Here is a 26,731-nt window from a genome sequence, read left to right as displayed (position 1 = left end):
CATGAAGTGATTATGTCAATTGAAATATTTTTTGTTAACTATAATTAACCTTGTACATCCATGCATGTTTCAACTTAATGGGGACTATTTAGTGATAAAAGCAAAAAAAGAGGCACTTAATGTGAGAATCACAAATGCAAAATCTAACTGTAAGGAGCTTTTTAAAGTGTTGAAAGAACAAGCTCATACGTCAGGTCCTACTCAAGCCCCGATTGATAAAAACAAAAGAATGGTGCACTGAAATTCAATCAGCCATGACCCTTAAACTAGAAAAAATTAAAGAATCCATTGAGACTAAAAAATTGGCTTTGAATCTATTAGGTCAGACAGAAAAAATTCCTGGTGTGGCGGTAAAAGATAAAGATATAGCCATATTTAATTGTAGTCCTGTTTCTGAGGAGGAACTCGCAAAGACCATCAGTCAACTTAAAAGCGCAAGTTGCAAAGGTGACCCTTGTTCTGCAATCATAACTAAGGAATGTCTACCCACGCTTATCCCGGCACTCACTAAATTTGTGAATATCTCTTTTCAGACTAATTTGGTGCCTGACAATCTAAAAAAGGCATGGATTACACTGCGCTCCTGAAAAAGCCGAATCTGTGACCTTTAACATCCTCCAATTACAGACTTATCAAGAATGCCGTGTTCCTTCTGAAGATTTTAGATTGTGTTGCCTACAATCTAATCTCTGTATTCCTGGAACAAAATGAAATCCTGCATAAATACCAATCTGGTTTCCGGGCTAACCATGGCACCGAGACGGCCCTTCTTGCCCTTAAGTCTCATCTTACTCAAGAGATGGATAAGGGCAAGAGCTCCCTTTTGATGATTTTAGATCTTTCCGCTGCTTTTGACCTGGTGGACCATTCCATTTTGTCCACCATGTTAAGAGTAAACGCTTCATTTTCTGAGGTGGCCATTCAATGGATCTCATCTTTTTTGGAGGGCAGAAAGATCAGAGTGGCTAGTGAATCAGCAGAAGCTGACCCTATGCTCCTACTGTATGGAGTTCCCCAAGGAGCTTGTGTGTCACCATGTTTTTATAACATCTTTATGATCCCCTTTTTCCATATGCTGGAAGAAGAGGGGATCATATTTGCGAATTACGCAGATGACATACAATGCGCCATACCTATCTCGGGATCATATCAAGAAGATGAAGCCCTTCTCAACAATATATACCTGAAAATTCAGGATTGGATGGTATCCAATGGGCTTGCACTGAATAGCGCTAAAACGGAGCTTATGCTGGTAAGCTCCCCCGGTAAATTAGAAACATTGGATGCCAACTTTAAGTGCTTCACAGTGGATAATTGCGTTATCCAGGTTCTACCCAAGTTTAAGACCTTGGGCGTTTATCTGGATAAACCCATGAACATGAAGGCCCAAGTGAACAATCTTGTTTCATCTTCATCCTAGTTTATCAAACTCTTTCACCATCTCCGACCGTTGATCTCGTTGAAAAATGCAGAAACTCTGGCTAGAGCCATTATTGGCTCAAAATTGGATAATGGCTGCAGTCTCCTAGTAGGTATTCCGAAAGTAGAAATTCAACGTCTCCAAGTGATTCAGAATGGGGCGGTAAGAGTAGTGAAGGGTTTAGGTAAAAGGGGCCCTGTCTCCGAGGCTCGTAGGAGCCTTCACTGGCTGCCGATTGCAGCAAGAGTCCTGTTTAGGCTTCTTTCTATCACACACAAATGCATTATGGGTCAAATGCCTTTGTATCTGAAGGAGGTAATTGTTCTAAAAGACAATGCGAGGACATAAAGATCCGATCACACCAATATTCTTAGAGTTCCTCGGAGTAACTCTAACAAAGCAAGAATGGGCATGTTTCAAGTAGCGGCTCCCATTGCATGGAATGCCTTGTCACCAACCCTTCGAACAATGGCATCAACTGAATATTTCAAGAAATTGTTGAAGACATTGCTTTTCGCTTAAAATCTTAGGTTCATTTGCTTTCTCTTCTGTGATTGGTTTTTGTTCTGTATCTGTGAGTTTGCGCCCATCAGCCTACGGGTACCATGTGCGCGTTACAAATGGTTTAACATAACATAACATGCTTATCTATCATTGAACAATGTAATTCTTGCTTGCCTTAAAAAAGCCTGTTGGGGTGCAACACGTGCCAGAACTGATGCTGGCAGGCAACCACTTTCACCTGTGTCTATTTTGTGCAAAAATAATAAAAAGAGAAAAAATTTAAGAAAAGCAGATATACAAAGCAGCATCTCAAACTATATGTAAATATTAGACTCAATCAATCTTTATTCGGCTCAAAACCATAAAAGAAAAAAATTATAAAACGCAGTGGCTTGCCGACATTTTAAATTGCAGGTTATAACGGTATCTAAAAACCAAAGTCCAATAGTAACAATCAGTCATTAAGATTTTTGAGGGAGAGAAAATAAACTTGCAGCCCCCAAGTGTACAACCCGAAACAAACCAACATCAAAGAGATTTGGGGGAGAGGTACTACACTCGCAGTCCCCAATAAGTTCCATACTATACTTTTGATCTCATAACCCATGCTTGATGTATATATTTAGCCACTCAATGCATTTTATCACAATCATCAGCTCTTTGTAAGAAAGGCATGGTATCAACAGTAAGACCGACACAAGTGACCACAATTCAAGGGTGTTTATTGAACTTCAATTAGGGTTTGAAAAAACGCCTATTTAATCCTAATTCTACAGATGGGAGCAAGCTACGACCATTAAATAAAAATGATGCAGTCCTAGTGGTATCTTATCAAAATAAAAGGGCCTATACTAAAACCTATTGCCAATCCTTACCTCTAAATACAAATAGTGTGGGAAACAATGGTACGTAAAAGAAAGAAGTGTTCAAGAAATGATATGTCAGGACGTTTTCAGCACAGGATAAGGCGGTACACTCAAGCTTAGCACAGTCTCTGGCTTCTCTAGCATGAGGGTGCAGTTACAACAATAGCCTCAAGGCCTTCTGTGCCTAGGTCTCTTTGGCTTTCAAAGTCTCTTCATTCAGAGGGCCTGATTCCACAAAACATCCCTTCCTCTTAGGTTTTCACACATACTCAATTTCTCAGGTGATTCACTATCCACCTCGGAATCCCCCTCAGCATGGTCTCAGATCCCCTTTAATAGAATGCTTGTCGGATTTCCACATATCCAATTTCTTGGGTGATTCACCATTCACCCCAGATCCCCCTCAGCCGGGCTCAGATCCGATTCAACACAATGTTCAGTCTCCCTCCGCCTCCCTCCGCAGGGTTAATTCACTTTAACCGCACTTGCTTTATCCCAAAAGCTTTTAATTGATCTCCCTCATTCGGGCTCAGAGCAACTTTCTCTATTTTGTCATCAACTTGCTGGGTAGTATCAACATCGAAGACTTTCGATTGTGCACAGGATTTTGGTTGATCCGTCACAGGACCACTACGATGTACAGTTCTTTACCAATCTTTCACCTTTCTCAACTCTAAGTTGGAAACCTTACAGAGACCTGCGAATGAGCATGCACGTGGTGCTGGACCACTGCCATGGGTATCGTATCTTGGTTTCAAAGTTCAAACACTCATCTGTTTTTCAATTTTTACTCGCGTTGGTTATTACATGTGTTTCATACACTGTTCACTTCAGCGCTCACCATACAATGTTGACGTTTGAAACCTTGGCTTTAACACAGACCGGTCTGGTATCAGTCTCCCCAACTCACCGGCTGATTTGAGTTCACTCGCGCTGCTTTGTTGTAGGAGCCAAGGACAGTATCACAGCAGCAATCGATTCTCCACGCCTTGATTATCGACGTGGACGGGTCCCGGGTGCCTCCGAGACACAATGCAGGATTCCTCGGTCTGGTTTCCTGGCCAAACACTTTCTATTCTCAAGGGTTCATGAAAGTAACGGTTCTTCACGGAAAAGGTCAAGGGCACTTTTCTCCTTGTGTTAAACTGCCATCTTGGAACTGCTGCTTCCTCGTGTGCTTTGCCTTGCTCAGATTGTGCTCTCGTGCTCCGCATTTTATCTGTGTGGGGAAGTGTAATGGAAGTCAGGTGTGTGTGATGGTCAATAACTGCCTGACTCTGCATGTCAGGTATACAGCTCGGGTGTTAGTCAGTTTTCTCTCATAGAGAGCTGTCCGCGAGAAAGTGTTTATGTTGTGAAGGGAGGGGGGTGACTTTCTAAATATCCTACCTGGTAGGATGGGGTAATGGTGTTACAGGGAAGAGTATACTGTGTCTCGCCATGCAGTGCCCCACTCCCACTCCCTGAACACCCCTCACCCAGGTGATCCTCCCGCACTGGTTCACCCCCAGAAACTGAATCCAAAAGCGATGGCTGTATCATGGCCACCTGAATGACAGATCCCCGGGCACTAATGGGTGAGACACCTTCAGGTGTCTCACATGTCTTACAAAAGTCCAATGCATCAACAACAGTGCATGAACCTGAAGTTCTCAGCAAAGACCTAACGTACAAAACTCTCAATCCCTGAGTTTTAGGGCAGAGAAACAGAAAATGGGCAACTGTCTCTTCAGAAGTTCGGCAAAGGGGGCAGAGACTCAAATTCCCTGACCCCCAGGAAACCGTACATTTCGCAACCTTCAACGTGGCCAATCTAAAGCCAATATACAATGCACGTGGAAAGGGAGGGTTTATCAAATCCAAATATTTTTCATAGCCAAAATCAGACTTTACTCTCCCATAATTAGGTGCTAACTTGAGGTTTCCACGTGCTGCCACCATACTTTCCTGGGAGAATTAATCACATAATCTTCTTTTAATGCTATTGGCTTTTGCTTTCTTTATTTGTTCTGGGTGTAACCAAACATCTGATTCATTCATGTCTAGCAGAGCCTTCCTCACATAGCCTACCTATGGGAGGCTCATGCCCCCTTCTAGACTTAGCTGGTGTAATAAAATGTACAATTTGTAAAATTACTGCATCATCTGTGAAGAAAAGGCCTGGGTGGATCCTCTGACCCAATTTCGGGGAATACATGCCTTCTAATAATAATGGTTCTACAACCTCCTCTATGTATATGCAAAACAGAAGTGGGGCCAGGACACACCCCTGTCTTACACCTTTTGTGACATCTAATTGGGTGGTGGTCCCACCCCCAACCTTTAATCTAATTACTGCCTTGTTTTTCCTATATAAATATTCAATAACTGTGATTAGCCCCTGTGGCATTATCCTTTTCGCCAACACTTGCCAAAGACTATCCCTTGGCACAGAATCGAAGTCCGTCCTTAGATCCACAAAGGTGGTGTACAGTCTCATTTTTGGATGATGAAGAGACAGAAATATTCATCTACCATTCCCTTGCCCCTTTGAAAGCCGGCCTGTAGGGTACTAATGTAGGGTACTAATGTAGGGTACTAATGATTTGATTCTCCCTTACCCATGTCTCAAGACCACCCTTGCAAAACCTTTGCCTGTCGAGCAGAGATATTGGTCTATAATTTGCTGGCTGCTACCTTCCATCCCTTTTTATAAATTGGGACTATTTGTTCCAAAACGCCATGATTCTGGGGCATAGTTTGCATTTACACAGGCATTAAAGAGTTTCCATAAAATTGGTGCCCAGATAGTGGGCTCTTCCTTTTATATATCCATTGGCATCTTATCAGAACCTGCAGCTTTACCTGCCCTTTGCGAGATAATAGCAAGTGCCACTTCCTCAATGCTAAATGAGGGCCTCCTCACTGGCTGGAAGCACTGTCGTCCCTTGGTTGTTCAAACCCCCCACCCCCCATATAGAGCGGAAAAGTGTTCCTGCCATACCCCTGCAGTTATGCACTGGATATGCGTATTCCCCTTACTTCCTCGCGGTGTCCAGTCAACTCGTCGAAAAAAAACTGGTCGACTGCAATTTGGTCGACGCAATTTGGTCGAAAACCATTTCGTCGAAATTTTTTTTTTATTTATATATTTATTTTTTGGGTTTTCGTTTTGTTAAAAAATGGGTTTTTAGAGAAAAAAAGGGGGATGGGGGGGGGACCCCCCCCCAAAAAAAAAAAGGGTTAAAATAGAAAAAAAAAAAAATTCGACGAAATGGTTTTCGACCAATTTGATTCGACCATTTGTCTGGTCGACCAATTTTTTTCGACGAATTGACTGGCAACCCTTCCTCGCCTGATACCAATTTCCAAAAGCTGGTATAATCCTGACATTCCATGGCAACAGCAAGGTTTTCCCACCTAGACTTAAGGAAATTCTCTTTTTTTGCCTTGGTTAATTTCTTATACTCAGCCCTTTTCAGGCATAGAAAGTTTTATCAACAATAGGCTCCTTTGCCAATGCTCCCACCAGTTCCTGCTTTGCGGTGGCACAATCTTCATCATAGCATTCAATCTTTGTCAATGATTTATTTTTAACTCTATAAGTAGGGTATGTTACAAAAGGAGTTATTTCAGTGACCACTCTCCCAAAGTCCTCAATAACCACAATTCCATGAGAACCAGGTAACCATATCTTCTCAATATAGGGGAGGATAACCTGAAAGATTAGGTCTAAAAACACTCTGTTCTAATTTCACCCATTTATTACCCCTACGACCGTGTCCCACTACTTTCACATCCTGCTTTGATATGCCATCTTCCTGATCCAAGATGGACAGAGCATCGAACTTGAATTAGGCTGTTAGAGGCTGGTGGTCACTGACAGTTATTCAAAACCCAAAAATTGACAATTTTCTCGCAAACCTCCACTAGAATGAAGGTATAATCAATTGTCGTCACGCCTCCAGTGCCTTTATATGTCTTTGGTCGCTAAAAAACCGTTACAGGTTCTTAACTCCAGCTCATACAGGATTCTAGTGGCACTGAGGGCTAGCTTATGGGATTTACCTGGACGAGAGACCCATATAGATGGCATCTATCAGGCCTCATATTGGTCCTCCCATGAGCCCTCGAACTCCAGCTGCGGTTCTAACTGCATGTTGACATCCCCTGCTACTACAATGAATCCCTTTTTGGTGCTACACTCTGCCTAGCCAAGACCAGTTCATGTATTTCATCGATAACCAACATGTAGATGTTGAATATCAAAATTGGGGGGCCTTGACCATTCTCAGTTGTTATAACTCAATGTCGGAGGTCTGCATTAGCCTTATTATGAGTTTTGTGCTAACGTAATACTAAATCTGTTGAATTAATGCCAAAATAGATTACAGTTACCGCCTCTCAGTCCTGTGGAATCATCATCGGATTATGGGTGGTTACACAGCAGTGTTAATCCCCATTTTAGCACTTCATACAACTCTAAAAGGACTTCTTGGCAATTACCACCAGCAATAATTCCATCACAGTAATTCTGCCGTTTTTGGGCCTTAAGGTGGAGAATTTACCTCTAGCAACTTGCTGGAGGTAAATCCTCCACTTCAGGGTCAGAACTCCGAATTCTGCGGTGCGATGCAAGGAATGACCTCCCTTTTTTACTGCATCATCATACTCATAATGAGGCTGTTTGTTACTTGTGTTAAATGTAAATAGTATGCCTTCAGCATCATTGTTGAAAGCACATCAGAGTAACAATTCACAAATGATTTACAAACCCACAAAAACGTGTATTATCGCATTGTTCCTGAAATAATTAGGCCCTAATCTTGACCATAGGCCTGAAACCCTGAAGTGAAGAATCAGCAGTGTTCATTAAGCAAGAGAAAGAAAAGAAGATAAAAGTATCGTTACTGAGCTAGCAGGTGTTCTGAAGAGATCATTTCCCACTTACGATTTTCTTGCTCTCGCCCTTGTTGCAGACATCGCGGATTCGTTCCATAATGGCTTCCTCGCTGGGCTTGACTGTGATAGAACTGCTGCTCAGAAGGGCTGCCATTCGCTCTTTAAATGCATTGAGTAGGCCTTGGGCAGCCTTGGCTTCTCCTTGAATGCTCTTCAGGCTCCCACCCAGCTCACTGGAGCTCATCTTCACATGGGACAGCTCTTGTTTGCATGCCTCCCAGGCTCGCTGGCTAGCAGCTAGCCTCTCCCTCAGTGTTCTAACGTCCCTCTCAAGCTGCTGTTTAGCTTCTTTGGCAAAGTCCAACTCCTGAAAAGTGATCAAATGAAGCTATTGATTACTCACAAAAGTAAGAACAAAATGTAGCATATTTAATACAAAACAGTACAGAGCAAGGGTAGCTAGATGAAATGTGTGTAGTTTTTTTCAGACTAAAATTGAATTAATTTAAATGTGAAGGTTAGCCATACTTCACACCTAGATAGATTTGTGAAGATGAGCCATGCGTCACATTTAGATAGAATTGTGAAGATTAGCCACTTGGAAGAACTCAGTACTCAATGTACTAACCACCCTGCTCCTGCTCCCCTCCAACACACCTCCCAAGTATTATATACGTGACAATGGGCTTGCCAAACTACACACAAGCACACACCCAACATAAGTAAACTTCACATACAACGAACAGGCACTGGACGTAGCCCCTACAGATATAACAAACCAGTGCACACAACCACAACCTTAACAGTATCGAGACCCGCCTCTGCGCCCCCTTGGCTGCAACTCAGAGGTTTGACCTGTGCCACAGGGACCAGCAGAAGCACCCTCTCCACCAGACTATTCCCTTCAGCGGTCGGTAAAACAATAGTATTCCAACCACAGCTTATTACCTCAAGTGCAAGTTTAGTATAAGCATTTTGGTTGGCTCGTGACAGCCTGGGGGTGGCAGTTCAGATTTATTTTTAAATGCATGGGACCATTCCACTTTTTTATGGACTCTATTTAGTCATTTTAGAGAGACGTTATCACTACTTAATATATACGAATCCGGCCACCATTCAAAGAGAGCCATGTCTCTGTAATGAACTGGACACCCAATTGATTAGAAGCAATCTAATCAGCCAGATACAGTTGAACGTGCGTTCATCCGTGCACATTTCAAATGTTGGGGGTAGACTACCCCTACTCCGGGTAACAGTAACTTAGTCTCCAGATCAGTAAAGTCAACAGTCTTAGGGTTACACAGTCCCCTAATCATATGTTTTTCTTTGAACTTGTGTGAGGCAGCCTTATTTGCTGAAGATTTCTAGTTTGTACATGGTTTCTGAAAACAGGATGGATAAGTTTGCAACACCTACACAGTTACCTCAAGAGCCTCTGCACTGGCTATTGCGTCGAGCCTCTCACTTCAGTGTGGCTCTAAATAAAGAAACAAGATGTACGATGGTGTAAATAAAATCCAATCTGCCCTCCTGCTAGCTGCATCGCCCCCCTGAAACTGTCAGCATCATGGCAATGAAGGATGGCTTTAGAGATTGATGAGGAGGACACACGTCTCAGCTGAGCGGGAAAGTCGGCTGCATAGAAAATACCAGCAGGGAACAGACGTTTACTCCCATAGGAACTTCGTGAAAAATGCCAATTTTCTGTTTGAAGTAAATCCAGCGGGGCTGTCAAGGTGGGTCTTTATTTAATTCTCAGAAGTTGACTCTGCCTTGAAAATCTGTGATCACTTAATTTAATTTTCCTCCAAGTATCTCTTAAAGGCAGTGAGTCGCCGCTGTAGACCTATCGCCGTATGGTCGATAAAGACTATGTCGTCCATGTAAAGGATCCATGGGATCAAACCTTCTTCCAACTTTGGGGGGAAAGTCTCTATGTCCCTTTGTGATTCCTTCATATCTGCCATATACAACGCAAATAGAAAAGGAGCTAACGCACAGCCTTGTTTTATTCCGGCATAGGTCTTGACTTTCCTTGTTAGATCTCCTTCTCTAGTCAATCTCACCTGTATCATTGTTTCTGTATAAGGCTCGAATAACTGTTACTAAATCCTCCGGGCAGTTCCATCGCTTCAGTTTGAGGCACAATCGATCGCGTCTTATTCCGTCGAAAGCGTGCTCTGAGTCAATGAATCCTAAGTAGAGGGTAGATTTTGATCCAAATACACGCTGCTTTAGCAGGTTCAGAATGAATAGATTTGAAGATGCTCCCACTCCACTTATAAATCCCGTTTGCTAGGGGTCAAGGATTCCTGCTTTCATTGCCCCGGATTTTAAGTCCCTCAATAGTATCGACGCAAATAGTTTACCAATTGAGTCTAATAGGGCTATTGGCCTGTAGTTCCGCAGATCACCGCAATCTCCTTTCTTGTAAATCGGCACTATTGAAGCATCTTTCCAGAACGCTGGTACAGACTGAGTTTTTACAACCTGTGAGAACGATAAGGTGATCAAATTTCCCCATCCTTCCTTATTTAACTTCAGCATGTGGTTTGATATTCCGTCAGGTCCTGCAACCATTGAGGAGCTTAACTTGCTTAGTCTTTCTATAATTTCATTGCAGTGAAACTCAATATCCCAAGCTTTTAATTTGGTTACTATGACGGTCTGGCTTTATCACAAGTTTACACTTAGAGATTTGTGTAATGTTCTATCCACAGTTCTTCTGATACTTGGGCCACTCCCACTGCTGCTTGGAAGTCTTCTCCGCCATTAATGATGTCCCATAGATACCTAGAGTTATATGCACAAATTGCTGCCAAGATTTTTTCGGCGTCAAATTGGGTTCCTTTAGCGTTGTTCGCCCTCAACCAATTCTTATAATTTTGTTTACATTTTCTTATCTTCTCCAGCCTATCTGGGCAGTCTGATCTTCTTAGAGCTCTTAAGTTAACTCTATGTGTTTTCCTTCTGTGCACTAATTCCTCATTATAGGCATGCTTCCTTGTCACTGATATTTTCCCACTTGAATCATTTTTAATTTTGAACTCTTTTAGGAGCCATTTGTATTCCACAGCATCAGATTTGTTAAAGATTTCTTTTTCATATCTTGCAGTCTTATCCTGTGCCTCTTTCTCCCTTATTCTTAATTTATTTCTCCCCCTTCTTACTTCCACCTGGTCCATCCTTAGACCTACATTATTAGCTCCCAGCCACTTCATTTCAATCCTTTAACAGGTTATGGTTGCTCGCTGTTTGCTTCTTAATTTCAAATGACCTTATTGATTGTAAGGTATACCTGGAAACAAAGCAATAATTCTGACACGCCCGGCTACTACCCCTTACCCACGTGTCTGCTCCTTGTAGGTCACCCTTGTTCAGGCCATTGAACATCATCATATCTCCGATTTCCATTTCGTTTGACCATTTTAAGGCTCTACCTTCCAGTTGTGATTCGGATTTAGGAGTACCTTCTTTGTTTAGTAGTTTAATATTCAAATCTCCACATATCAATACTAATCCTTTCTTGTCTTCTAGCATCCATCTATCCACAACATCCATTATATCTTTGATATATTTCTCTGTTGGACATTTATTAAGACTCCAATAAGTGTTGATTATTAGTATTTTTAAAATCTGTTCTTCCAGCTGTCTAGCAATTGTTATGATATGTACGAATGGATTAGGGATCCTGTGTTCTATAACCTTCCGACCACTGTTTGTCTTAATCAGGGTTGCCAAGCCCACGTAGGGCCTTCCCTTTAATCCTTTTCTTGCTGAATTTATGTATACTTCATAGCCTTCACATATTGGTTTATGCCTTAACCATGTTTCTTGAAGGCAAAATACTTCGTATTCCCAGAGGAAGTTGTTCTCATTTGTGTACAGGTGTTTAAATCCTTGTGTGTTCCATGAGGCACATTTGAGGATCCCACTGTTATCCTTCCGTTCATTCTAGTGTTTCCTATTTTCAGCAAGCACTCCTGCCATCCATGACCAGTCAGGTTTCTTCTCTTCCCTTTGCTGTGTGGGTTTTAGCACTTTCAATTGTTTTCTGGAGTTATCAATTGTAAATGTTAAGGACTCCCCCATATCCTCAATTGGTAGAAGGGCGACTTTGTCCCCATCTTTATTTCTCATTCTTTTTATTCTTTCACTTTGTTTAGAGCGAGGAGCCAACCGGTCATTCACTTTATCCTTTAGATCGGATCTTGGTTGATACCTCTTATTTCTCAAAGGTTTTATTCACCATACTTCCCAATTTCAGAGAGTCAATCCCCTTTTTCAGCGGGTCTCTTTTACTCCAACTTTCAACATTTGGGAGTTAGGTGCTCGTTCCTTGGCCTCGCCCATTTCGTATCCCAGTAAGGCGAATTTCTCCGCCGCCTCCATTAATTTCTCTTTCACCACCAGCGATTTCAGATGGAGTATGACCTGATCCATCCCATCTTCTTTAGTGAATTCAACTATTGTTATGTCGTCCGAGGATATCAATCTTGTAGCGGAGACCTCCCTCAGTAGCTTCACTACTTTCTCTCTATTTAGGATTGACCACTTCAATCCTTTTCCTGTTCTCTCCAATTGAACCTTGTAAGCCCATTCCTCTCTCTGATATTTTTTTCTTCTTCCTTGTCTTTACACCTTAACTTTACATCTGACTTCTTTTTTACCCATGTATTTTCTTTCATCGTAACTTCTTGGGCTTTCCTTTTTGTTTCAACGTTATTCAAATGGACCTTTTTTATTCCTTCCAATGAATTCAGAGGATCGAGCCATTTAACAGATCCATGCCTTTCCTTTTCAGCCTTCTTTAAGGAATCTTCTCGCCTTTCTTTGAAAGTTTTATAGTGCTCAATATTTTTGGCTCTTTCTTCCTTCCCTAATATGGCTTGTCAACTCTCATTAAGCCAGATCCTCTCACTATCATTCTTAGTGTCCAATTCCTTTTTCTTATTCTGGGGGATCACCTCATGGTTTGATTCAGGTGAGAGGTTCTGCACCTGTTTTTCTATTTGTTCCCATTGTGAAGAACTTAGATCATCCCATTCATCATTTTCCTGTTTTTTTTCCAATACATTCGACCAAATCACTTAATCCTGCCTCCGATTCTTCATCCTGTGAATTGGAAGAGAGTATGGTTTCCGTTGAAAAACAGGAATCATCGAGTGTCTGTATTTTTGGTGAGTCATCCACAATTATCATTTCACATCTAGCCTTCTTTGCACATTGCCTGAGCTCTAATCTTGGAGGCGTACTTATATTTCTTAAGAAGGACCTAGATCCATTTAGTTTTCTTTTAGGTAGTTGCTTCATGTTTTTAGACCCCCCCCCTCTTTTCCTCCTGTCTGTTTCAGGAGAGAGGTCTTCTCAATCGTCGCTTTTGTTAAATCTGAAGGCCCAGTAGTACCCTGAAATATTGAGAAATTAGATTTTCCCAGATCTTTGGAGCTTTTCTGCTTGGGGTTATTCTACCTTCCGGCTCTTAACTTTTGCTTAGTCGTCTCCTCCATTTGGATTGGGTCAGGGACTTTATCCATTAAGTGTTTGGGTTTTTCCTTTTTTCTTCCCTCCTTACTTCCCACCACTGCAAGCTTTTCATTAATGTTGGATGCCCCATTAGCATTTATGATCGCTTTATTCAGTATGATGTTCGTAGGACCATTCCTCTTTTCCGGTCTGGTAGGTGTAGTTTCCTTTTTATATACTGATCTCATCCATTTACAATCTTCTATAATAGCATCCATCAATATTGATTTATCTTTTGATTCTTTTCTGGCTAGATCGCATAGCGATTTTGCCATACCTTAGAAGTTTCCGCTTCTAAATCTAGCCATTGCTCCAGTTTATTCAGCAAGGGTTCTAAACCTTGAATCTGAGATGTATTACTCTCTGCGGCTGAATAGAGGTGCTGCAGGGATGAGTTAATGTTCTCGTAAAGTTTTAAGAAAGGGGCAACTGCAATTGATAATGCTGCCATCACTGTATTTTGGATATGCGTAAGGTCATCCCTTCTTTCTTTCTTTCCCTCTTCTCGCCCTCTTCTCTCCTTTTCCACCTCCTCCTTCTTATGGTGTGGTGTAGAGCTTACCCCAGCCGCACACGGGGGCTCCGTGCTTTCTACTCGATCCAGAAAGGTGCGATTCTGGTCTAGGGTTAAATTTGCTAATATAATCTCTGGGCACCTGCCCTCTTGCTCTTTGTCCTGCGCCCTTCGCAATGAAGTTGTGTTGGCCAAAGCCGCTATCTTCTCTTTAAGTGTCAGACTGTTGTTTTTCTCCCTGACAATTTTACCAGTCATGGACAAAATATCCTGTATTAGCTTTTCTGCCAACTCAAGAGTTAGTAGAGTTCCTCAGTTTCTGCAGTGGGTATTTTAAAGTGTCAGCACCGGGGTCCGATCTTATTGATTCCTCGTTCGCCTCCTTAGCCCATTTAGTGGTGGGGGTTCGCCTCCCAGAGTTTCACTTTCTCGAGCGTGCTTATGGTCATCCTCCCAGTACGTTGCATCTTGATCATACATGGCTAGGGTGAAATTCGATTGGAGTGAACTTGAGGTATCCGGTCTTGATCTTGACTCAGAAGTGCCCTGCACATTCTCAATTATCTCCACTTCGTCTCTTCACACTGACAGAGAACAGCCCCTTCTTTGTTCATCACTTGTGACCCCTACCAAGTGCTTTACTTCATGGGGGGCTATTTCCTTTATTGACTTAGCTTGGATTTTAATTAGCTGGGCCAAGTGGTCCTTGTACTTTGTATTTCTCCAATCAATAGCGGAATCTATAGCCGACATCTTTCTCCCCATCTCGCTTTCCATCAATAATGTCTGCTTGAGTCGGGGGTTCAATGATTGTTTAAAATCAGTTTCCCATTGATATTAGAGGTAGGTTTGTACGTAGCACTCGCCACTTTACCCCTATCTCCAGGGGCAGGGCATGCCCCTGTATCGCTCTGGGACATAGTGCCTTGAAATTGAGCTGGCAAAAAACCTCATCATTCATTGTTATTGGTTGATCCGTTTTCTGAGGACTTTCTCCCAATAATTCTCCCACCACATCAGTAGCTGCAGGCTTTTTATTATCATGTTTTGTCCCCTCCGACTCAGCCAGACTGCTCGCCTCCATGTCACTGGAGTCGGTCAATCAAGCCAAAATAGACTCCTTATCGGCCACACTTCACACACAGTGAGAAGGGGCAGCCTGCTGTGGGGAGGCGGAGGTATCACCTTCTATCATATCAATCCCCTCCCCAGCAGACACCTCTTCCCTAACACAAGCTGCATCCTCGTTCCTCGTTATTTCCGTCAGGGTTGCCTGATCACAACTCGGGCAAACAGCCGCCGGGGGCTCATCCACCGCCTTTGAAGCTTCAGCCGTGGCAGAAGCAGACTCCCGCCCCAGGCACAGCCCCCGCGAAGAGGCGGGGCACGGCAAGTTTGTCGTCTCCCCCTTTGGCCTCAGAGACAGATGCACCCGAGTCGCCGCAATCTCCGACTCTCTCCTCCGCACAAGCCATAGTAAGCTCAGGCGGGGACGCAGCATTAACCCTCTGCCGTTCGCTGCCCATGCTATTCATTACATTTCCGCTCTCAATCAGCGACATCATTAAATAGGGAGGGGGGTCACAGGCACTAAAAGTCAGGTGTGATTGTCTCAAGAGCAAGTTCACAGTTTTCAGGCGAGTTTGCACAGGGACAGAGTTAATCCGCTGCCTCACCTGCAGTCTGGTTCTCGTCCCCTGTAGCTCCCCCTTTGATTGAAGTGGGTCGCCGTCTGTCTTCTTCATCATAGTGCAGCTCCTCTAGGCACCCCGCGCAACCCCCGGCAAACACCGGACAACACCACTTGCTCACCACTTTCACGGGGAGAGATGTATTTATGTGGTGTCTTCTGCTCAGGTCACATGGTCCAGAAGGCAGCTCCTCCTCCAAATAGTTAAAGGACCAGCAGCTCAGCCATATGCCAGACACCGGACAACACCACTTGCTCACTACTTTCGAAATTAATATTACTGTTAGTAATACAATTCTTGCAACTTGAACGCTTCGACTTTTTTCAGCAAGGTGATTTATTCTAGAAACAAAATACAAGACGATGTCGGGGAGATGCACGTGTGGATGCAATCTTGTGATAAGAGCTGCGGGAATTTGTGTGTAGCTAGAAGAGGGTGCTGTCTATTTTGCACTTTAGAGTGGAGAATATAATGTTTATTTCATCTTAGAAATAGTTTCCGTTTGCCTCGTTTCTTTATGAAACTTCAACAACTATGCATCAATCGAATTTGCAATGCTGAATGTTAAGATTGTATCGCCTTTTTTCAAGTACTATCTGCCAGCAGGATCCGTCACAGTGAATCACGGTTGTACTCACAGGGATTCTATAAACGGTCACTAGATTGTACCAGGTCTACAGTGCTTCTATGCTACGAACCTGCATAATGCACACAGACATTGCGTGCTGCACAGGCTCAAGGTTCACATCGAGTCATCCGCCGAAGGGGATTACAAAGAAAATAACCCAAAAAAACGATGACCAACACTTGTCACAATCTACGCACGCACAGGCATCAGTCAGACATTTTTCTGCTCACACTTTTTCTATTGGTTCTGGTTTTTCCTTTTCTCAAACCGCACCCGATTAGTTCGCATTGGCCAATATGTTGAGGTGAAAGTAATTTTCCTTATGAACCATGTTCAGATCCAATAACGTGGCAGCGTTTCTCTGTGTGGCCTGAGCTGCCCGTGCCTAATGGTCTGAACACGGCAGTGCAGAAGCACCAAACACCAGACACCAGTCTATAAAAGACTGTTTTTAGTTGCTCTTGCATTGGGCCAATTCCAGAGAGTAAAACAACAGGCAGATACTCAGCTTTCAGGACACATGCACATTTAGTGAATATGTCCTAATTGGCTTTATCGCAATAAAGAGGCAGTGCCGCCGAAGTTACCCACTGACTAATCACCAGACCCGACCCTGGAGTGGCAGCAGCCTGCTCATCCCCAGGGCCCAAGCACACAAACAAACAGACAGACAGACTTACCCATTGTGGGAGTCGAGTGGAGGTGACTCGGGTCGTGCTGGCTAGGGGCAGTCCACAGAAGCCAAACTCAAGTAGGCAAGAGCAACTAGGCCGCACACCATGTGGCACTGGCAGCAGCAGGCTGGCTCAGGGAGGCAGGCTCTGCTGCTATGGTGGCCATAGAGGAGGACGACGACCACGCCCTGAGCAACCAACCAGTGAAGTGAGAATAAACAAAAGAAAAATGAGTAAAATGGGGCACACTCCTATGGTGTCAGGCCCAGCCCCCACGACTCCGCAAGAGATATTTATTTATGGTTATGGATAAGTACACATTGCCGCATGCCGCTATTACAATGTATACAACAAACTGACAGAGAATAAAGTTCTCTGCACGCCGGTGGCTGTGCCCCCATACCCTAAATAACGGGCCGCCACTGAACAGCAATAATGCTGCTACGCAATCTCAACGCTCCAACTCGGAGTAGCTGGAACCGATTTATGGGATTCGTGCTTTTCTCATGGTCAGCTTCATGTGGCTTACTCCAGAGCTGGAAACAAAGACAATTTGTTCCCACTAACTCCTACAGGAAAGTCTAGCAATAGTGTCTACAAAGAAGCATTGGTTTAGTTCATTAAATATTTAATAAACTTCAAACTAGGACTGAAGTAGGAATTACAATGCGAAGCACGGGTACACCTGCTAGTAAAATATATCACTCACATTCTCCAGTTTGCGCACTTGTGGTGGTCCTACCCAAAGGCTCAATTGTTTTGGGGTCGGAGCTTAGCAAGAATGAAGGAAATCACCAACATTTAGCTACCCATTAACCTGATGGTAATAGGCTTAGGAGACACAGAAGAGGGTATTTACCCAGCAATAAGACGGGTTACCCTCGCATTTACTAACAGCTGGAAGATTAACGTTAGCTCATTGCTGGAAAATGTCAGAGGGGTCTTCCATGGCTATATGCGGCATAAAGTATGAGATGTGATTGTTGTGGAAATAAATCACTCTGGTACAAGCGAATAGCTTTGCCTAATATGTATGCACTTGGTCCTCTTTCATTGAATTCTATGTTAATGATACTCAATGCAATTTCAGACCACCTAGACTATGCCCACTCTTCAATACTGTGAATGGGAAGATGAAAGACGCTATTTACTAACTAGAAAGTGAGTTGGGCAAGGAATGGGAAGTTCACATAGCAATACAACAATATACAAAGGGTGCTGCCAGCAGCAGATAAAGTCAAACAACACTTGTTTTCAAATTAAAACAAACTGCAATAAATGCTTTGCAATTTAGGATTAGGAATTTGCTGAGTTAATGTCAATAAATGATCTTTCTTGAATAATTATTATCGAAGAAATGTGATTTCAAATAGTTTATTAAATCCATCTGTTCCTTGTGTCCCTTCTCTCAGATAGCAATGCAAGCCTTGCCTCTGAACTGTGCTTGATTTGATACTCCGTTCTGCTCATAAATCAGGCCTGTGTTAAGCATAATGTTGTTATATGGTTGTTTGCTAAAAATCCAATAAAAACAATATTGAAAAAAACAAATAAACTAACATGGCACTGTTGAAAGTGATGTGAATGTTTTTGGGAGCAGGTGTGAAACTTACATGGAAGACATTTCTTGGGCAATGAAAAACTAGCATGGCAATTTTGACATTGTGAAACTGACATTTCTGGGGGCAATTTATGTGGAATATCAATATGCTTAGTTGGAGTAATGTAAAACCGGTAGGGCAATTGTGGAAGTTGGCATTGCAGTGTAGTATTGAGATACACACAGCATATTTGAGAGTCCCAGGGCTCATTTGAGCAGCAGCCTATGAGATTAGCCCATTGAGCATATAGTAGCATTCTGAAAAATCTGTGCAACACATATGTACTATTGATAGCACCCTGCCCTATATTTAAGCAACACTCAGATGTTTTTGGAAGTAACCTTGCATATGGTGGACAACACAGTGGCATATGGCAGCAATCAAGATAGTGATGTATTCGTATTGTGCTGCATCAACTAGCATAGGCATACTGGTGTACATTATATCTTCGGGAACAATATTTAAGACTATTTCAATTATACTTATTGGTGCAAAAAGTAAAACTGGTACATTTTCTACTGCCATGCAACGTCGGATTGGCATTTTGTCAGAGAAGGCTCCTGGTATCATTTTTCTGGTTCTGCGTCAATGCAATGGCATAAATATGTAATCAATGTTTCTATCTGCACACCACATACATGATTTGCTAATTAAATGTTCCTCTTTATTCCAGCAACCCTTGTGTCTGATGTATTGGGATAGCATATGTGTTACCTTTCACCACTATCTGTGAATCCTCTGCTTTTTTATTCTATTTTGTTACTACTAAACAAAACCGATGCACCATTTGGGCCTACAGCTTCAAATGTTAAAGGTATTTGTACTGCGCAACGTCACCAACGGAATTGGTCACCAGGCGCTCTGGCGGATCTGTAAATGATAAGGTGGGGTGGGTTAGTAAGGTGAAGAGGGAGTAGGATAGTGAGAGGAGTGGTGTTCTGTTGGCAGCTTCAACTCGGTATACACCAGATGCTGAGCTTTGGTGCGGGTATTGGATCGGTGACAGGCCGCGTGTGCTGTTGGTCCGGCTTATGTGTTGTTGCAGTGTTGTGAAGTGCGTGCGGCTTGTTGCGCGAGAGATGGTTGTGTGAGTTTTTTGAGTGGTATAAGTATGCAGAGTTTGAGCTTATATTACCTGACCTTTGGCATGCTAACATTTGCAGTTCTAAGTGTGGCACCTGTTGACCCCCACAACTCTATCTGGATGCGGCGCAAGCCAATGTTTTGAATTCTATCTGGGTGTGGGCAAGCCAACATTAACAGTCCCATCCAGATGCGGCGCAAGCTAGCGTCTAGAAATCTGTCCAGGTGTGGGCATGCTATCATTCGCAACCCTAACTGGGTGCTACGCAGGCTGGTGTTCACAATTCCAAGTGTGGCACAAGCCAACAGTCAAGTTTCATCTAGGCGCGGGCTTGCTATCCTTCAATCAATCCCATCTACATGCGACGCAGGCCAATGTCCACGATTCTAGGTGTGGCCTGTGATAGTCTTCAGGTTTCGCATAGGTGCGGTCATGCTAACATTCATGGTCCTATCAAGATGCGATGCATGCTAATATTCTCAATTCTATCTAAGTGCGGGCATGCCAGCATTCAAAGTTCCCTCTAGATGTGACGCAGGCCAATGTCCACAATTCCATCCAAGTGTGGCCATGCTAATATTCTCAATTGCGTCTGCCAGTCTGGATGTGGTCCGTCCGGTACGTGCGAGTGGGTGAGTCACTTGAGGGTTTTCGTCTGGGTCTAAGTATGTGATCAGTCTCTGGAGCCTTCCTTTTGTGGCTATTTTCCATGATATTTTATGCTCTGTCGAGTGGTTAGTTCTTTGGTTTGAGTGTTTGTCCAGATTGAGAGTGGCCGGGATTGGAGTTGTTTTCATTGTTGTTTTAATCTCTGCGCATTCTAGTGCGTCTCCATTGTGGTTACCCTGTGAAGAGCCATGATTTGAGGAGTTTCCTGAATGCTGGGTGGTTTGTTGTGTTCCGTATATTCTTAGGTAGGTCATTCCAGGTTTTGGGTGCCTGGTGGGAGAAAGAGGATCCTCAGAGTTTTTTTCTGTTGTAGGGTTTTGGTTCCAGGTGTATGTCAGTGCTTGATCTTAGTGTTATTGTCAGTTGATGTAGGCGTAGTTTGTCGCTTAGGAATTCTGCGCCTTGTTTGTGTATTGCTCTGTGCGTGATGCACATGGACTTGAACTTTATTTGCTGTTTTAGTGGTAGCCAGTGTAGTATTTTTAGCGCAGGTGTGATGTGTTCTCTTCGGGGTAGCTTGAGGAGGAGTCTGGCTGCTGCATTTTGTATGCGTTGCAGTTTTTTTAGAAGTCGTTTGGGCATGCCCAGGTATAGGCTATTGGCATAATCTACTCTGGACATGATCAGAGCGATGATGGTAAGTGTTTTGTTGGCGAACGACAGGAACGGTAGGATCCTTTTTGCTGCTCGCAGGAGGAAGTAACATTTCTTGATTACCGAGTTTACTTGTGGCTCTAGAGTGAGGTTGTTATCCATCAGGACCCCTAGGTTTTTTACAGTTGATGGTTCTGGTGTGGTGCCAGGCTCTCTTGGCCAGGGGATGTAGTTTATGTCTCCTCCCTTTTTTGAAACGATCATTATCTCTGTTTTGCCTGGGTTGATTTTGAGATGGTTGAGGTTCATCCAGTTGAATATGTAACAAAGGCAATTCTCTAGTGTGGTGTTTTCTTCTCGGGTATCTTGTATGTTGAAGATTATTTGAGTATCGTCGGCGTAGTTGTAGCATGTGAGACCGTGTTTTTTAATGAGTTTGATTAATAGGTACATGTAGATGTTGAATAGAAGCGGGGAGAAGGATGAACCTTGTGGTACTCCGCACGTGGAGTCTCTGGGTTTGGATTTAAAAGGTTTTATCCATACTGTTTCTGTTCTGTTTGTTAGGAATGATTTGATCCATAGTAGGGCAGTGTCCGTTATCCCTAGTCCTTCTAATCTCTTTATGAGAATGGTGTGGTTGACAGTGTCGAAAGCTGCCGACAGATCAAGGAGAATCAGGGTGGTACTGTTGTCCGAGTCTGCGTTTGAAGGTTGGGACGCAGGGTCAGGGCACACCAGACACCATCCCATAATATTCTTCCCATCCTGAGTAGAGGCAGCTGGAGTAAGAAGGATGGGACGTAGGGTCAGAGCCCACCAGACATCCCATAATATTCTTCACAGCCACAGAAGAGGCAGCTGGAGTTAGAAGGATGGGACGTAGGGTCAGAGCCCACCAGACATCCCATAATATTCTTCCCAGAGTAGAGGCAGTTGGAGTTTGAAGGCTGGGAGGCTGGGTCAGTGACCACCAGACATCCCATAATATTCTTCACGGCTAAAGTAGAGGCAGTTGGAGTAAGAAGGATGGGACGCAGGGACAGGGCCCACCAGACATCCCATAATATTCTTCAAGGCTAAAGTAGAAGCAGTTGGAGTTAGAAGGATGGTACGCAGGTACAGGGCCCACCAGACATCCCATAATATTTGTCACAATCAGAGTGGAGGCAGTTCGAGTTAGAAGGATGGGACGCAGGGACAGGGCCCACCAGACATCCCATAATATTCTTCACAGCCAGAGTAGAGGCAGTTGGAATTAGAAGGATGGGGCGCAAGGCCCACCAGACATCCCATAATATTCTTCACAGCCAGAGAAGTGGCAGCTGGAGTTAGAAGGATGGGACGTAGGGTCAGAGTCCACCACACATCCCATAATATTCTTCCCAGACTAGAGGCAGCTGGAATTAGAAGGATGGGAAGCAGGGTCAGGGCCCACCAGACGCCATCCCATAATATTCTTCCCATCCTGAATAGAGGCAGCTGGAGTTAGAAGGATGGGACGCAGGTTCAGGGCCCACCAGACATCCCATAATAATCTTCCCAGCCAGAGTAGAGGCAGCTGGAGTTAGAAGGATGGGACGTAGGGTCAGAGCCCACCAGACACCCAATAATATTCTTCCCAGAGTAGAGGCAGTTGGAGTTTGAAGGATGGATGCAGGGTCAGGGCCCACGAGACATCCCATAATAATCTTCGCAGCCAGAGTAGAGGCAGCTGGAGTTAGAAGGATGGGACGTAGGGTCAGAGCCCACCAGACATCCCATAATATTCTTCCCAGAGTAGAGGCAATTGGAGTTTGAAGGATGAATGGAGGGTCAGGACCCACCAGACATCCCATAATATTCTCCCTACCAGAGTAGAGGCAGTTGGATTTAGAAGAAGACCATGCAGGGAGCTGGTACACTAGCCATCCCATAATATTCTCCTCAGCTAAAATAGAGGCAGTTGAGGTTAGATAGATGGGGTGGAGGGTCAGGGTACAGGGCCCAGGAAGTTGGAATGTACCATTATTCTGGAGCGTCCCACACTAAAGTGTAGGAACCTGATAATGAGTCCTGAGATGATAGGTGGCGCAGGGATGATGTCTTTCCGCCGCACGCGCCTTCCTTTACACATTGCGCGGCCCACAGCCAGTAGTGAAGTTCCCCCTGGGACTGCAGAAGCTGCAAGTTTATCAGAAGCATTGTGGTCCTTCCAGGATAGGGGTCCTTCTGACCAGAGTCAGCCTTAGGGCAGGGCGGGCCGTGCCACTGCCCGGGGCACCATTAGCCCTCTGCCACACCAGCTCGGGGAGGGGTCTTTCAAGGGCTCCCCCGTGCTATCTATCTTAGTGAAATAGTGAGAGACGGAGTGGCAGGTGCCCTTTTGTTATTAAATGCGCCTACGACAGCCGGATGCATTTAATAACAGTCAGGTGCTGATGCAAAAGCATCAGCACCCTATTGAGATGATTACCTCCCGGATTCGATGTGAGAGCGAGGTGGTTTTCATTAGAATAGGGCGCTCATTCCAGTGATTAACTCCTTGCTCAGGCGCAGGATCTGGAGAGTTAAAAATAAATTGGTGCCCCCCTCCCACTCCTGGATTTACGAGGGGCGCCCCGTGAGGGGGCCATATTTTTCTTAAACCGCCCATGGCGATGCAGCCGCTAAGGCCGGCACTGCTTCTGATGCCAGCTCAATGACAGAGGTGCAGGATCAGCCTGTCCAGGAAGAGGCCTTTTATTGTACCATCTTCCCTGCATGCCCTGAGCCGCATGGAAAGAGTGTCGACTGGAGGCGCCAGCCTGAATCCATTAAGCGTGGCCCCTTTTGCGCTTCTAGTGTCCATACTGCTGCCTGTATTCTATCCCTGGCCCAGGAGCTGCCTCTCTGTCCAGAGGCCTACATCAGTGAGCCTCCTGTGCAAAACCAGATATTGTATGGAGAAGCCTGGTTTGTTATCATTAGAGAATCATTGCCCATTTAGGGGTCCAGTTATCCATCATACATTCTGATTAGTACTGATTAGTAGTGACATGAAGTAGTGACATTAGACTATCCACTTTATGTGCATTTGCAATTTGCTATAGAATGAGGGATTGGAGTTATTTTCATTGTTGTTTTAATCTCTGTGCATTCTAGTGCGTCTCCGTTGTGGTTACCCTGTGAAGAGCCATGATTTGAGGAGTTTCCTGAATGCTAGGTGGTTTGTTGTGTTCCGTATATTCTTAGGTAGGTCATTCCAGGTTTGGGTGCCTGGTGGGAGAAAGAGGATCCTCAGAGTTTTTTTCTGTTGTAGGGTTTTGGTTTCAGGTGTATGTCAGTGCTTGATCTTAGTGTTATTGTCAGTTGATGTAGGCGTAGTTTGTCGCTTAGGAATTCTGCGCCTTGTTTGTGTATTGCTCTGTGCGTGATGCACATGGACTTGAACTTTATTTGCTGTTTTAGTGGTAGCCAGTGTAGTATTTTTAGCGCAGGTGTGATGTGTTCTCTTCGGGGTAGCTTGAGGAGGAGTCTGGCTGCTGCATTTTGTATGCGTTGCAGTTTTTTTAGAAGTCGTTTGGGCATGCCCAGGTATAGGCTATTGGCATAGTCTACTCTGGACATGATCAGAGCGATGATGGTAAGTGTTTTGTTGGCGAACGACAGGAACGGTAGGATCCTTTTTGCTGCTCGCAGGAGGAAGAAACATTTCTTGATTACTGAGTTTACTTGTGGCTCTAGAGTGAGGTTGTTATCCATCAGGACCCCTAGGTTTTTTACAGTTCATGGTTCTGGTGTGGTGCCAAGCTCTCTTGGCCAGGGGATGTAGTTTATGTCTCCTCCCTTTTTTGAAACGATCATTATCTCTGTTTTGCCTGGGTTGATTTTGAGATGGTTGAGGTTCATTCAGTTGAATATGTAACAAAGGCAATTCTCTAGTGTGGTGTTTTCTTCTCGGGTATCTTGTATGTTGAAGATTATTTGAGTATAGTCGGCGTAGTTGTAGCATGTGAGACCGTGTTTTTTAATGAGTTTGATTAATAGGTACATATAGATGTTGAATAGAAGCGGGGAGAAGGATGATCCTTGTGGTACTCCGCATGTGGAGTCTCTGGGTTTGGATTTAAAAGGTTTCATCCATACTGTTTCTGTTCTGTTTGTTAGGAATGATTTGATCCATAGTAGGGCAGTGTCCGTTATCCCTAGTCCTTCTAATCTCTTTATGAGAATGGTGTGGTTGACAGTGTCGAAAGCTGCCGACAGATCAAGGAGAATCAGGGTGGTACTGTTGTCCGAGTCTGCGTTTGAAGGTTGGGACGCAGGGTCAGGGCACACCAGACACCATCCCATAATATTCTTCCCATCCTGAGTAGAGGCAGCTGGAGTAAGAAGGATGGGACGTAGGGTCAGAGCCCACCAGACATCCCATAATATTCTTCACAGACACAGAAGAGGCAGCTGGAGTTAGAAGGATGGGACGTAGGGTCAGAGCCCACCAGACATCCCATAATATTCTTCCCATAGTAGAGGCAGTTGGAGTTTGAAGGTTGGGAGGCTGGGTCAGGGACCACCAGGCATCCCATAATATTCTTCAAGGCTAAAGTAGAGGCAGTTGGAGTAAGAAGGATGGGACGCAGGGACAGGGCCCACCAGACATCCCATAATATCCTTCAAGGCTAAAGTACAAGCAGTTGGAGTTAGAAGGATGGTACGCAGGGACAGGGCCCACCAGACATCCCATAATATTTGTCACAGTCAGAGTGGAGGCAGTTGGAGTTAGAAGGATGGGACGCAGGGACAGGGCCCACCAGACATCCCATAATATTCTTCACAGCCAGAGTAGAGGCAGTTGGAATTAGAAGGATGGGGCGCAAGGCCCACCAGACATCCCATAATATTCTTCACAGCCACAGAAGTGGCAGCTGGAGTTAGAAGGATGGGACGTAGGGTCAGAGTCCACCACACATCCCATAATATTCTTCCCAGAGTAGAGGCAGCTGGAATTAGAAGGATGGGAAGCAGGGTCAGGGCCCACCAGACGCCATCCCATAATATTCTTCCCATCCTGAATAGAGGCAGCTGGAGTTAGAAGGATGGGACGCAGGGTCAGGGCCCACCAGACATCCCATAATAATCTTCCCAGCCAGAGTAGAGGCAGCTGGAGCTAGAAGGATGGGACGTAGGGTCAGAGTCCACCACACATCCCATAATATTCTTCCCAGAGTAGAGGCAGCTGGAATTAGAAGGATGGGAAGCAGGGTCAGGGCCCACCAGACGCCATCCCATAATATTCTTCCCATCCTGAATAGAGGCAGCTGGAGTTAGAAGGATGGGACGCAGGGACAGGGCCCACCAGACATCCCATAATATTCTTCACAGCCAGAGTAGAGGCAGTTGGAATTAGAAGGATGGGGCGCAAGGCCCACCAGACATCCCATAATATTCTTCACAGCCACAGAAGTGGCAGCTGGAGTTAGAAGGATGGGACGTAGGGTCAGAGTCCACCACACATCCCATAATATTCTTCCCAGAGTAGAGGCAGCTGGAATTAGAAGGATGGGAAGCAGGGTCAGGGCCCACCAGACACCATCCCATCCTGAATAGAGGCAGCTGGAGTTAGAAGGATGGGACGTAGGGTCAGAGCCCACCAGACACCCAATAATATTCTTCCCAGAGTAGAGGCAGTTGGAGTTTGAAGGATGGATGCAGGGTCAGGGCCCAGGAGACATCCCATAATAATCTTCGCAGCCAGAGTAGAGGCAGCTGGAGTTAGAAGGATGGGACGTAGGGTCAGAGCCCACCAGACATCCCATAATATTCTTCCCAGAGTAGAGGCAATTGGAGTTTGAAGGATGAATCGAGGGTCAGGACCCACCAGACATCCCATAATATTCTTCCCTACCAGAGTAGAGGCAGTTGGATTTAGAAGAAGACCATGCAGGGAGCTGGTACACTAGCCATCCCATAATATTCTCCCCAGCTAAAATAGAGGCAGTTGAGGTTAGATAGATGGGGTGGAGGGTCAGGGTACAGGGCCCAGGAAGTTGGAATGTACCATTATTCTGGAGCATCCCACACTAAAGTGTAGGAACCTGATAATGAGTCCTGAGATGAT

At 44.4% G+C, this 26,731-nt stretch overlaps 1 protein-coding gene across 1 annotated transcript in view; it reads right to left on the bottom strand.

Moving 5' to 3' along the window:
• CCDC170 (coiled-coil domain containing 170) overlaps positions 1-26,731 on the bottom strand; it is a 466,382-nt gene that overhangs the window by 141,701 nt on the left and 297,950 nt on the right. Inside the window, exon 8 of the mRNA XM_069606775.1 lies at positions 7,721-8,038. Within this exon, the coding sequence (XP_069462876.1) occupies positions 7,721-8,038 (318 nt within the window). The remainder of the gene's footprint in view (positions 1-7,720; positions 8,039-26,731) is intronic.

The sequence above is a fragment of the Ambystoma mexicanum genome, chromosome 4p, assembly GCF_040938575.1.
Source record: "Ambystoma mexicanum isolate Mex_15411 chromosome 4p, UKY_AmexF1_1, whole genome shotgun sequence".
NCBI lineage: Eukaryota > Metazoa > Chordata > Amphibia > Caudata > Ambystomatidae > Ambystoma > Ambystoma mexicanum.
The sequence above is the reverse complement of the archived record's forward strand: the minus strand, read 5'-3'. Positions and strand labels throughout refer to the sequence as shown.